This window comes from Acanthopagrus latus, chromosome 14 (genome assembly GCF_904848185.1).
Source record: "Acanthopagrus latus isolate v.2019 chromosome 14, fAcaLat1.1, whole genome shotgun sequence".
In the NCBI taxonomy this organism is placed as follows: domain Eukaryota; kingdom Metazoa; phylum Chordata; class Actinopteri; order Spariformes; family Sparidae; genus Acanthopagrus; species Acanthopagrus latus.
In genome coordinates this window covers 7,558,752-7,572,101 of record NC_051052.1, presented here as the reverse complement: position 1 = coordinate 7,572,101, position 13,350 = coordinate 7,558,752, and the positions used below count along the sequence as shown (strand labels likewise).

Sequence of the window (13,350 nt, the reverse complement as noted above, 5' to 3'; positions counted from 1 at the left end):
AAAATGTCAGCTATTTCTGCATAAAGTTAACCAAGTCATTTTCATAAACCAGCTCCTCGAAAAAGACCTCCAGGAAGTCAGGTCCGAGTTATCACAACAAGCCACTAGCTCTCTGCTGCCACCTGAGTTGCATTGTGGGTATCGTAGGTACTTTTTTGAATATGAGGATCCTGATCACCTCAAACTGTCCATAATGAGTCCAGTAGTGTTAGAGGAGTGGACTGCTTTTCAAAGTGGGTGACATCACTAGAGGCAATTTTAAGATTACACGCAGCTTCCTCTGGAGCCACAAAATACTTTATTTTAGTTTTTTTATATATGCAGTAGTACTCCCCAGGACCTGTAAACACACTATAATGTGTGAAACTGTCAGAGTTACTCTTTAAGCCCTGCTTTAATCTACTCAATTCACACATTTTCACAAGGTCATATCAGCAGCAATGCTTCTTTGGCTTTGATTACTCTCTTATCAATATCAGTTGCAGGTCCTCTAAAAGATTAATGGCTCTTTCGGGCAAATCCCTTCAAAAACTAGTTACAGTGTATTCTGTGGATTAACATTCAGTCTATACGGCTATTGAATAACAGAAGTAAGAAAGAATGTAGTTTGTTTATTTTTATTTTTTTGGTTTGAGTGAGCTTTTTTAACTGTACACAACACACAGCTAGCAAAGAATCTAGCGTTGTTCACAAGCAGCCGTCCATAGTGCAGAGCTGACATTCCTGCACGAACTCTAATATCAAAATGTTTTTTAAAAGTTCTTTCATGTGCAGAATTTTTAATAGTATTTTTATTGGATATCTCAAATATTGTGCCTTAAAAAATCTTATCAGGTGATGTGATGTGCGACACTCTGAGAGAAAGCCATTGTTAAGGCCTATCAATAGGACAGGAAGACTTTGATCAAGCCTAGGAAACACCCAACCTTACAAAAGCTGAATTTTCTCCAGGAGAGGAAAGCATTTCATTCTTTGAAAACAGCAAACTAACAGAAGCAGCAGCCTTGTAAAATAAGCTTTGGCCAGCTTCACGCTGCTGCCGTTTGTTGTGCGTTCAAAAGGATGGACACTCGGGAGGCTTATGATGTTCACAGAGGAGGATGTGTACGCGGGTTATGAATGTGCGTGTGTGTGTGTGTGTGTTTGCATTTGGTGAACCTCTGAACCTTCCGGTGCAGGTCGGACATGCATCCCACTGGATATCAGCCAGCCAGAGTGGTCACGTTTGGGTTTGCGTATGCCTGCTTGCCTGAGGGGTTGAAGGGGTTTTTTTATTGACATGATCAACAAGTGCACATAAGTGGCTGAGTTACTGATTACAGGTGATGTTATAGTTTGTGATAAGACTCTTGTTTTAAGCACAAAGTCCTGCCAGGTACAGCCAGCCTTCAGCCACTTTAGCACATCCTTCCCATCACTCGTAGGACCGCTGCTGCCTCTCAGGTAAATACTTTTCTGCTTGTTTTTCACTACTTCTACTTCTAAAGCATGAATGTCTCCTTTTAAAAGAGAATGAAATGTTCGATTTATTGGTGTTTTAGTGCAAAATACTGGTATCGTGATTTGAAAACCAACGATCAAATCCCAAATTCAATAAGATACGATTTTCAAAAAAATGTATGTCTGACAGGTTGGGGACTCAAATTTGTTTAGTTTTTCTTTCTTTGTATTCTCAGGTGAAAGTATATCTAAATTTGGGATATTTTGAAGAAAATTTGATAAATCTGATGGAAAAAAAACACAATTTGCCCCAATCTCTGATGTGCTCATGTCTTTGTATTTGTATGTATTTGTAGCTGTATTTCTGCAGGTCCTTTGGTACTGTGTTCTGTGCTTCCTCACATCTGTTGTGCACACAGGAGCATCATGAGTGTAGAGTCCAAAAAAACACGTGAGGCATGCTGCTCAAAGCTCAAGGTTGGTGACATGTTACCTTTTCCTTGTGTTATAAAGCATTGCACTGCACCCTGTATGGACTCAATTATTTAAATTTGCAATTGTGAATGCAAATTAACACAAGTAGATTTGCCAAGTTGCAAAGTTTCACCGTAAACCTGATTTTTTTTTTCAACCTTACCTCCATGTATTTGTCTTTCTAGGCCATTTGTATGTCACTTATCTATGACCGACAAATGCTTCACCTGATGAGGCTGTAAAAGGCAAAGCATTGACAAGAGAAAGCCTAATTTTTCTTTTGGCCAGATAAAAGACTTTGACTTTGACACCAAAAACTGTGTCTTTCCTTGCTCTTGGAATGGGAACAGAATTGTTAATGATTGCGTAAATGGATGTCCTTCACAGACGACTGCATAAAGATAAGCAAGATAGTCTAGTTAAGTGGTCCTTGAAGAGTCTTTTAGGTAGAAAAACATGGTTATTATTGCAGTTGTTTGTCATTGGTGCACAGTTTATGGCCTGCTCTGTGATAACAGACAGATCGTAGAGTAGCAGTTAAAACTGGGTGGTGAATTTCTTGCAAAAAGTCACCAGACCAGCTCAGTTAAAAAGTGAAGACGTTAAAAAAAAGAAGTGAAAAAACATGTTGAGCTCTGGAAGTCTCAGTCCCAACATCCACATTCACAGCCTCACAGACTTTGAGGCCCATCCCCAGTAAGTCAGCAAATAAAACGTGAAGTGCACAAGGGCTCTCTGGCAGACATTGCGAGCCCTTTAAGGCTTCATGTCTGATGATCCACGTGATGCTGCTCTTGAATATTTGATTTATTTTATTGCTCGATATGCAACAATTTTTATTGACAATCATTAACTCACTGCCTAATATTTGACATTTTCTCCTAAAACTGATTCTCTACTTAAATACACTCAGTTTATGAAATAACAGAAACGTAATAAACTTATAAAGAGAGTTGTTTGTTTCCTGTGGAACTTCTGGTGTTATGCAAGTGGAGGAACTTTGATTGTACTCAGAATAGTCTATGACCTACAGCCCAGTGTGATTTCCCTTTTAATCTTTAACTATCTTTGTGGCAAGGATATGGCTGCTCACAGGAGAAAATTGTACTGGTAAATCAAACAAACTCTGAGATGGACCTGACATTGGGATTGAAGTTGTAGGTTTCACTTGATATTGTTTCATTTAATCCGCACGCCGCATTTTTACTTCACCTGCATACTTGGCTGAGCCATGTGTCACAGCAGGGTGCGACAAGTTGTTCCCTTAACCTCCGTCAAATAACATCATGTGGAAATTAAGATAAGTGGTGTTAAGAGAATGTAAATCTAATCAGTGATGAGAGCAGGTGTGAAGTACTATGTGTGTGTTGTCTTGTGTGTGAGCCTAATCTATCATGTGGTAATACAGTAAATTGCCCTCTACCTTAACATCAATGCAAGGTGCAATTACACCCCTTTATCCTTTGTAATGGAATAAGCCTCATTCAGAAACCTTTCATTGCGTGACTGGGACTGAAAACAAACAGATTAATCCTCTCACTCAGACGTCTTTTAGGAGCGATTACTACAATTATTAACGTAATCTTCTCACAATTGGCATCGTATTCACATTAAAAGATGTTTTGTGAGCGTCCCTTTTTTAATAAAATCAAATAAGACATCCTCTGAATGCAGAGGAACAGTTTCAGCTAACAGAGTGTCGTGTGCTTCTGTGTTCCCAGCTCTTCCTGGCTTCTATGGCGCTTGTGTTCTTTGCCAAAGCCTTCGGCGGAGCCTATATGAAGAGCTCCATCACCCAGATTGAGAGGCGCTTTGATATCCCCAGCTCCCTCATTGGTGTCATAGATGGCAGTTTTGAAATGGGTATGTACAGGTTTTTTTCTTTTTTCTTTACAGATGGCAAAGTTACAGTTTTATATAGTAGCTCAATTCTGCAGCATTCCGACCTCTCAAAGGAAAAGTCAGACATTTGGTGGAATACGCTTCTCTCCTTTCTTGCAGAGAGTGAGATAATTGATTGATACCATTCTTATATGCAGATGCTTAATGTGAAGCTCCAGGAAAATGACAACTTAACATAAACGCATTTATTTGAGTTTTCATATAGCTTATTGTTTCTCTAGAAGGAAGTGACAGTGCATATTTTCTGAAATTTCAAACTATTCCTTGAGCCAATAATCTATTCATTTAGTCTATTTATTAACTCTTCTCCTTCCCAGGCAACCTGTTGGTAATAGCCTTCGTGAGCTACTTTGGCGCTAAGCTCCATCGTCCCCGGCTCATTGGTATCGGCTGTGTGATCATGGCTACTGGATCTTATCTCATAGCCCTGCCTCACTTCTTGCAGGGACCGTCAGTACACAGTTTCCTTTGTTCTTCTTCTATTCTCATTTTGTATCTGTCATACTGTGGCCTTGTTAAGGTTGATCCTGTAATAGTGCAGTAATGATTTACATTGGTTCGTAAGGGCAGGACTGGCAGGATCAGAAACGTTTTGGATTTAACTGAACCACAATGAGAAGCATCAGGGGTACAGTTATTCTAGAGACAATAAATTGGATTAAAGGAAGCGTTCACCCCAAAAATAAAAGTTCAGTCATTATCTAGTCGCCCTCATAATCATGGAAAATTGGAATGTTTTTGGTGAATCTTTCCTTTAAAGCCTCATTATTTCACAACTCATTTCAATTAGTCCAGTGTACATATGGTGGGGTTAACCTGTTTGGGAGCAACATGTAGCCTGTTGCTTACATGTAGACTAATACAGTAGTATATGTAGAAATAAAACTACTTGAACACAGGTTTTCTCTGTGTTAATTTGTTCATGGTCATTTTTTTTAACAAAATCTTATGACGAAATGAACGCAATATGATGTCAAATAAAAGTGTTTAAACTTATATTTGACACAAGGCCCAGGTAGGGTTAGAGGACTGGGAATCATGCAGGACCCACCTAAGAAGATCTTAGGCCCTAGCGGGGCAAATTGCAAACTTTATTAAAGTCATATATAATAATATAAAAATCTATTTTCTCACAGTGATGCTGGGGCACTGTTGTTGTTAAGGAGATACTGAGATCTAAAGGCACATGCAGTATGCTCCTGGTACGCTGTATGCCTTGATCGTAATTGGTCGTCCTGCTTGCCCCAGTGAGGCGGCATATACCCCAGTCTCTGCCCTGTTTCAGCTCCAGTTTAAATCGGCTGTAACACTGAACATCTTCTAAAACTTATGAGTGATGCTACAGACGTTACATGAATGTGTATTCAAGCCTACAGAGCTGCCTCCAGGAAATGTCAATATTACATGAAGTCTGTAACAATTTGCATGTGTAACATGCGTGCAAATTGTGTATCTGTAACACCCAATATTCATAGGCACTGTCATTTTCAGAAAATACGTTCAAGCCACAGACGTGTCATGTGTTCATTCTTAATATTTTCCAGGTATAAATACGAGACCAGTGTGTCTCACAGCATATCTGTCAACAGCAGTGAGAGCGCACTGCCCTGTCACTCCAACCACAGCCTGAGTGAACACGAGACACCTGATGTAGAGACCAGAACAGGTACAGGGCAAACACACTCACTGAATAAATGTAGGACCTCTCAGGTTTTAGGCTTTAGGCACTTGTCCATCTTAGCTATGATACCAAATCAAAGCACTGGTAAAAGCAGAAGATCAATATTGAACTAGAGAGAATTTTTTAATAATATGTCTAGTGTCAGTTTATATTCTGAGCCCGGTTTCTCTTCCTTCAGCTTGTGAAAAGGCAGCTGGCTCCTCTCTGTGGATCTATGTATTCCTGGGGAACATGCTGCGTGGAATTGGAGAGACTCCCATCATGCCTCTGGGTGTGTCCTACCTGGATGACTTCTCAAGAGAAGAGAACACCCCTTTCTATCTGGGTCAGTTCCTACTACCTTAATGACACTTTTTTTAATAACACATTGTACACTTAACATCTGTGTGATCCGTTTATTCTCTTTTTTGTTTGGGTTAGTTTAGTTTCTTTAATTAACTTAAAGTAGAAATAGAAGATTTTTCAACTTTCCCTTCTCCTAGTGTTTTCCTGTGATTTACTGTTGGCGCCACTGTTGCAATAACAGCATCAGAAACATGGCTACTGCTAATGGCCTGGCAACAGTCGCTAACAGTCCACAGCCAAAACAACTGGAAGAATCCCAGTATGTAGTGAAACACAGTTTTCCAGTTGTTCCACTGTTACCTGAGGATAGTGACCAGTTAAATCAGTGCCTCTTCCTGTTTAGGTTGTGCAGTGGCAGGCACACTTCCTTTTGCTGCAATGCGGTCTTTGTTTTTAAGGGTAAAATCCAGCCTGGTGGCAGACCGAATAGCTTAGTGGAAACAAGGTTTATAGGGAACCAATCCATATGCAGATGGTGTCATTTTTTCAACAGTATTTAAGTTTGAGCAAATGTCCTGTAACTGGTGTTTATTGTTTATACTGTATGTCTATCGTGTATAATTTGATTGTTGCTTGATACTATCAGTACATAACATTTTTCTTTCATTCTCCAGCCTGCATCCATACAGTAGGAATCTTAGGACCTATGTTTGGGTTTATGCTCGGGTCCTACCTTGCCAAGATCTATGTGGACATTGGATCTGTGGACTTAGGTAGGCGACTTCTTCATATCAAGGGGTGACAATTAGTACTACAGTACTTTTGATATTTTTGGGGGGAAATGTTCTCATTTTGTATCCTCAGGCCTTACCTATTATTATTGCATTACTGATGGCTTTATGTAGATCTATTACACATAAGCACTAAATAGTTGACCATTCATCTCCTTGAACGTACATGACGAGTTCATTGCAAAAAAGTTTGTTTTGGATTCAGGATTTCGCAGCATTTCATTCTGTTGTCATAGTGGGATTAGTTCAATGTTTACTGCATGGACTAGCACCATTAATGGTCCCTGAATGGTCCCATCCTCCTGCTTATGTCTAAGCAGTTGGGATGAAAAGGGCTCAGTTCTACCATGGAAGTCCTGTAAACACAATCCACTTCCTAACCTGAGGTCTTTGCTCCTCTCCCAGACGGTGTCACCATCAACTATAAGGACTCCCGCTGGGTGGGTGCCTGGTGGCTGGGCTTCATAGTGACTGGCACCATAATCATGCTGTCCAGTATACCGTTCTGGTTCCTGCCCAAGTCTTTGCCCAAGCAAGGGCAAGAGGAGAGCCAGAGTAAAGGCACAGAGCTCGCCACCGTGGCAGAGCAGGAGAACTTCCTGCCAGAAGAAGCCCAGGACCATGTGGAGAAGGAGAAGCCAGTTACCTTCCAGGAGCTGGCTAAAGGTACCATCTAAACACTATGAAGCCCTGGGATTAGTTTTTTTAAGGTGGCGTTAGCATACAAAACTCTGCATTAACCGGTGATTACACATTTATGTTTTAGTTTTTATCTCTTATTTCTCTTGTTTCACACCCAGTTTAGACCAAGAAGGTGTCTAGACCACAAACCTTGAAGCTCAATGAATGTCTGGTCAGAGAGGCTTTATCTATGAGCAGCAGAGCAACAGCATGCCATAAACTTCTTCTAATATTTTAAGCGCCACTGTTCAAACAGTTGCCAGGGTCAATGTGTTTAATCATTAAACAGTTATGGTCCTGACAAACCAGAGCCCAGACCATGTAACCCTGAAGCCTGGACGATCAGGCAGTCCGGGCAAGAGTTGAATTACACATCAGGACACGTGACCACTTTTACTTAAGCTAAGGCTCCGTCATGCCATAACACAGCATTATATCAGACTTACACAAATTGCCCCTCCTAAATGTTGCACTGTTGTAAATTGTTATTTGAAAGTGATATTATTTTCAAAAAGAAACAAAAGATAAGAATAATGTTTACAATAAAAACAGCTTTAAATGATCAATAGACCAAAGAACATGAACAATAACTAGATTATATAGATGTTAGATATAAGTGTAGACATTTGTTATGAATGCCTATAGACATGGATATACATAAATATACAGATAGTCAATTTCTTAATAAGCTGTTCTTTCCTAGGCAAACACATAATGATACTGAATCACTGTGACACTTTTACGTTCACTCCCAAATGAAGTATCCCAATAAAACTTTTGCTAAAATCTCTGTGTTTTGTTCTTCACCAGATTTTGTTCCATCTCTGAGGAGGCTTTTCAAGAACACCATCTTCACACTGATGATTCTCACCTACCTGGTGTCTGTCAACGGCTTCATTGGCATGATCACCTTCAAGCCAAAGTTCCTGGAGCAGGTCTATGGTCAATCAGCCTCCAAGGCCATTTTCCTCATAGGTACAGAGCAAAAACTGACCCTGATTCCCTCTGCTCACTGCTCTCTGTTGCCCAAGGCAACTGAAACAATGATGTTATTGAAGGGAAGTGTGAACGCGAGAGATAAAGTTGACCTGAATTGTAAGCGCTAGGTAGCCCACTGTGGGCTCTCCTTTTGTGTGTGCCTGTAAAGTAGCACCCTGAGCTATGATTAGCTTTTTTATGACTGTTTACCAGCACGGCTAGCTGTGTTTTTGTTGGAATATAGATCATTTAACTTCATTGTTGTACAACCACAAATTATGACACATAAAATTAGAACAACAACAACAACAACTGGCTGCTGGCCAGAATTAGTTTTTAACACAAAAAGCTTATGACGTCTTGTGGATTTGACTTTCTCATCACATAGATCTTGGATGCCAAATGTCTGGTTGCATATCTCAGACCCAGTGTCTCTTATCGACACACTGATCCACCCTGGCAGTAGCAGTAGATGTTAGAGGGTGACACGGACGTGGATTTTTCACTCCTGTCACATTCGACTACAACAAAAGCTGTGCTGACTTTCGCCCCTCCACCATGGAAAAGCTCTGTTAATTTGGCGCATTTGGCTGCATCCTGTAATAATCTTTTTTTCTTTTTTGCCCTTAATTTTTGTGCTCTTTTTTTTTAGCGTGTTTGCCAATTTGAATTTATCCCGCTCCTCTTTCTTTTTTTTTCTTTTTGTTTGAACAGGAAAGTAATAGTTTAATGACTGGCTGACCGGATGAGCCGATTACATTTTAATAGAAACAAGGATCAGCTCAAGTTGGGAGGGGCTGCTCGTATCCCTCCTTATCATGCAAAATACTAGATTGACTCAGTCTGACGTTCCACTCTGTGCCACCTTTTTATGGGGTAAAAAAAAAACGTTCCGACCGTTGGCCGGTTCGGAACAGACTGGCTGTTTGGGAATACTCCCGAACCTCCCTATGGCCAGCCCACCCCTAATATAGGGTATGGTCGGCTAAAAGTAGCATACAAGTTAAATGGTTAAAACTGTAATACTGCATACTATCAATGATATTTTCTCTTAAATATTATATGTTGTCAATTCTCCAATCCTTTTCATCGATCCATTCATTCAACCATTTATGCATCCATCCAGGTATACTGAACCTGCCAGCAGTAGCCCTGGGCATCATCACCGGAGGTTTTGTACTGAAACGCTTCAAGCTGGGTGTCATTGGGGCTGCCAGGGTGGCATTTGCTGCCTCTGTTGGGTCTCTCTGTCTGCTTGCCATTCAGGTCTTCATCAGCTGTGACAACGCAGAGGTGGCAGGTCTTACCGTCTCATATCAGGGGTGAGTGACGTGCAAACCATCCTTGCACACGAAAATAGAAGTCGTGATTGTCTGGGTGCATTGCAGAGCTTCCTATGACTCAGCCTTTGTACTTATGTTGTTGTTTGTAATATGACTGCACGGGGAAAATGTATTTCTAAAGCCAAACTATGGTCAATGTTTGCAACTGAAATGTTGATCTTCATGGAAATGAATGTACTCATTCGTGTCTTTTCATGTCCGTGTGCATCAGGGATACTCAAGTGTCCTATGACCAGCAGACTTTGCTGTCACAGTGCAACATGGGCTGCTCCTGCTCAATGAAGCACTGGGACCCAGTATGCGCCTACAACGGAATGACGTATGCCTCACCCTGCCTGGCTGGCTGCCAGACCTCCACCGGCACTGGCAGAGAAATGGTAAGACAGCGTGTAACTCTATATACGTCTTCATCATATAGTTACATTATAGTAATTAGTTGATTAAATATGAGACGGACAACAGGCAGACACACAACATAGGCAAACCCAAACCCTAGCTCAGTTGACCAGAATGCAATATAGCCAGGCCGAGGACATGTTAGAATCGATATTTATTCAAATTTCTGCCCACAAGCCAAACTTTGTGACGATAACATGTTCTGTGTGGGCTTGTTCTGGAAAAATCAGGTATTTAATCATTGATGAAATAAAAATCACATATCATCATAAGTATTTCATACTATAGGTGTTAATGTCCCACATATTCCTCCAAACAGTTACCATTTTTATTTCAGCACACAATATAAAGGTGTTGATTTGAAAACAACAAACATACTGAAAATGTTGCTATTAGTGCCTCATCAGTAGTTTCTCCAAAGGCTGGTTAAAGTATAAAGACCATGGAGTCCTTACAATCAACAGGGTGTGTCCCTGTGGGAGAATGAGTGCGCTCCTGAACCTCTATCAGGGAAATGTAAAGGGACAGTTAGTATTTCAGTCATGAAAGCCAAGTTGTCCTCTAAACAGCACGTGGAAACACCACCAGTAAGTATATTCCATGTGTATGTTCTCTTCCTTCAGGTTTTTCACAACTGTACCTGCGTCAGTGAGATGAAATCTCCAGCCATGAACATGTCCGCAGTGCTGGGCCAGTGCCCCAGGAAGACAGACTGTGATCGCATTTTCAAAATCTACATGGCTTTGTCCGTAACAGGGTCCTTCATTTCTGCCTGTGGGGGCACGCCAGGATACATTGTGATGCTCAGGTCAGAGACACTCAAGCTTTTTGTTGTGGCTTCAAATGCAAACATCAGCATTATGTGTGGACCGCCTCTGTCACACTATTGAAGGCAATATTGGTTTGTTGTTTGTTTATTCTTGAAGCTTGAATGGTGATTTCAATGTCTTATGTGATAACCTTTGGGTAATCTTCCAGGTCGATCCAGCCAGATTTGAAGGCGCTGGCTTTGGGTATGCAAACACTGATAGTAAGGACTCTGGGTGAGTACTGAAAAATACATAATATACTGTTGCAATGTAGTACACAACATTGCATTTTGTTACTTAACTGTCAATGATTTAGCACTCAGGACCATGTCAATAAAAAAAAACATGAAAACTTTATATTTTATCAGGTGGGATACCTCCTCCAATATATTTCGGAGCACTGATCGACCGAACCTGTTTGAAGTGGGGCACCAAGCAGTGTGGAGGCCGCGGCGCATGTCGACTGTATGATGCTAATGCATTTAGGTATGGTGAAACCAGGATCTTATTTTCCTGACAGTTTAAAGATAAAATCCAAGTTTGAAAAATACTTAAAAATGTGGGGTTTTTTTAATGACATTGTTATGTGCAGTCGAGGTCAGATTTTCAGTACTGTTTATGTGTGGAAGTTTAAAGGTGCAATATGGAAGAATTTTAGTTGAAAATATTCCTGATCAACTACAGTTATCAACAGAATGTGATCATTTTAGAACAGTTTTGATTTGATTGACGTCAGTGTGTTGTGCTGCAGAGATATCCACTTAAGTTAGCATGCTAGCCAGCTAGCAGCCTCCCATCCCAGTCCGAAGCGATGAGTACACATCAAAACAAGCTCCCAGTTTGAACCGCGAGCTGTGTGGAAGGAAAACTGAACTACTTTCACTTGCTAACAGCAGATACAGTTAGCACCAGTTAGTAGCAGTTAGCCACCACAGTGGTGGTCAGTTATTACATAATGCGCCTTTAAGCAATATTTCCATATTCTGAGAAACATACTTCTATATACATATTTATTTTCAGAGGTCTTTGTCCTTAATATGAAGCTACATCCAGCAGGCACGTTTTAGCCTAGCTTAGCATAAAGACTGAAAGAGGGAGAAACAGCTAGTCTGGCTCTGTCCAAAGGTAAAACAAAAGGGCAATTAAAGCTTAATAACATATTTAATTAATATCTTATATCTTGTTTGTTTAATCTGTATAAAATCCGAAGAACTCGTCCTGCACACAATCCTGTGTAAAACCACTTGTCAATGCAATAAGAAGGTACAGTTAGTCAAATTCTTTAAAGCATAAATACATCAGATTCTTCTGGGTTTTATCAACTTTTAATTAATAGAAAATGTTCATTCTACAGACCATTTTTAATTCTGATGTCAGATTAAAACATCCAAATGTAAACTCTCAAAATGTGGAGAAAACATCCTGATGTGGCCAAATGTGCTTTTCTTCCAGAATGACATTCATGGGGTTGATTACTGGACTTTACATGCTGTCCAACATGCTGTGGGGAAACCTCTACCTCAAAATTGTCAAGAGACAGAAGAAGTTAGCACTGAAGAATCAAGCCAAGGAAAATGGACTGGAGGGTGAGAGCCGGGCCAACGGACATGCCAGCATCAACATTGACACAAACAAAGATGACACAGACAAGGAGAGTACCATTTAATGTGTTTTAGGGAGCATTACCATTGTCTGATGTAGATGAAAGACAGATTTTACAGAAGTACTGAGCTTGACTAAATGTGGTGATGGTTCAGTGTTTGCACCCTTTCGTCTTTCAGCAATACAATTCATTTTTTTTACACACTGTTCTGAAAACAACACCTGCTGTTTCTTCACTTCAGAGGTCAAAGACCCTGACAAAGAGCTTTAACATGAACATAAATCATCTCTACAAAAATACTAAAACACATAAACCTAGAGGTCAGTTTCAGGTTTGCTTCTATACGGTCAAGAAAAACATGATGGGAACATTATTTTGTACAACTGTGTGGGCAAGGAATCCTTACCAAAACACAATTCCCTTGTGATGATATTCACTTCTGAAACGCTTACGATTTCAGAATGAGACAAAACAAAATATGTCAAATACTGTATTTGCAGAAGATTGTGTCCATCATTTATACTTGAATAACATGACGTCAGGAAATGATAGTTATATCTAATTGTAAAGCTTTACATTCAAAGTGATTGACTGTATGTTCAGTGACAGCTGGCAGATATGTATACAGTAGATGTTAAATGTACAGTATGTACAGTGTATAGTTTTGAATGCAAGTACAAGACAATGTAAGTGGATGTGGCCTGAGATGCAGTAGCAACATTTAGTGACATGAAGTATTATCAATGTCTTGTTTTCAGTTATTAAGAATGTTTTCTTTCATGTGTTTCATTGACAGTGAGAGTTTTTGATACTATACTGCCCACCCATTAGCCTCTATTGAACAGTAGACAGCGAGGGGGGCTGCAGTTTAGGTTACGAGTGTGTTAGAGTTCAGAGTGAGTTAAAATAACTGTGTTCACATGTCACCTTCATTTTGACTTTTGGTTATTGGACCCCGGCGACATTT

At 40.2% G+C, this 13,350-nt stretch overlaps 1 protein-coding gene across 2 annotated transcripts; it reads left to right on the top strand.

Annotated features, from left to right (window-relative positions):
- Window positions 1–38: 38 nt before the first annotated feature.
- Window positions 39–13,111, top strand: LOC119032797 (solute carrier organic anion transporter family member 1C1-like). Of its 2 annotated transcripts, none has more exons than XM_037122348.1 (15): window positions 39–1,443; window positions 1,860–1,917; window positions 3,636–3,777; window positions 4,134–4,266; window positions 5,361–5,482; window positions 5,676–5,822; window positions 6,457–6,555; window positions 6,979–7,239; window positions 8,065–8,229; window positions 9,359–9,554; window positions 9,787–9,952; window positions 10,595–10,779; window positions 10,950–11,014; window positions 11,149–11,266; window positions 12,233–13,111. In XM_037122348.1, exons 2-15 carry the CDS (start codon window positions 1,867–1,869, stop codon window positions 12,444–12,446), a joined length of 2,064 nt encoding a protein of 687 aa, XP_036978243.1. In that variant the 5' UTR covers window positions 39–1,443; window positions 1,860–1,866; the 3' UTR covers window positions 12,447–13,111. The 2 variants fall into 2 exon arrangements, with proteins under 2 accessions (XP_036978243.1, XP_036978242.1); XM_037122347.1 differs by having other exon boundaries at window positions 1,797–1,917.
- The last annotated feature ends 239 nt before the right edge of the window (window positions 13,112–13,350 follow it).

What these genes read in the sequence shown, in the direction of transcription:
- LOC119032797 (XM_037122348.1), top strand. Translation starts at nt 1,867, where the DNA reads ATGAGTGTAGAGTCCAAAAAAACACGTGAGGCATGCTGCTCAAAGCTC. An exon ending in AGATGGCAGTTTTGAAATGG is followed by an intron (nt 3,778 to 4,133) that starts GTATGTACAGGT and finishes TCTCCTTCCCAG; the next exon opens with GCAACCTGTTGGTAATAGCC. An exon ending in CTTACCGTCTCATATCAGGG is followed by an intron (nt 9,555 to 9,786) that starts GTGAGTGACGTG and finishes CGTGTGCATCAG; the next exon opens with GGATACTCAAGTGTCCTATG.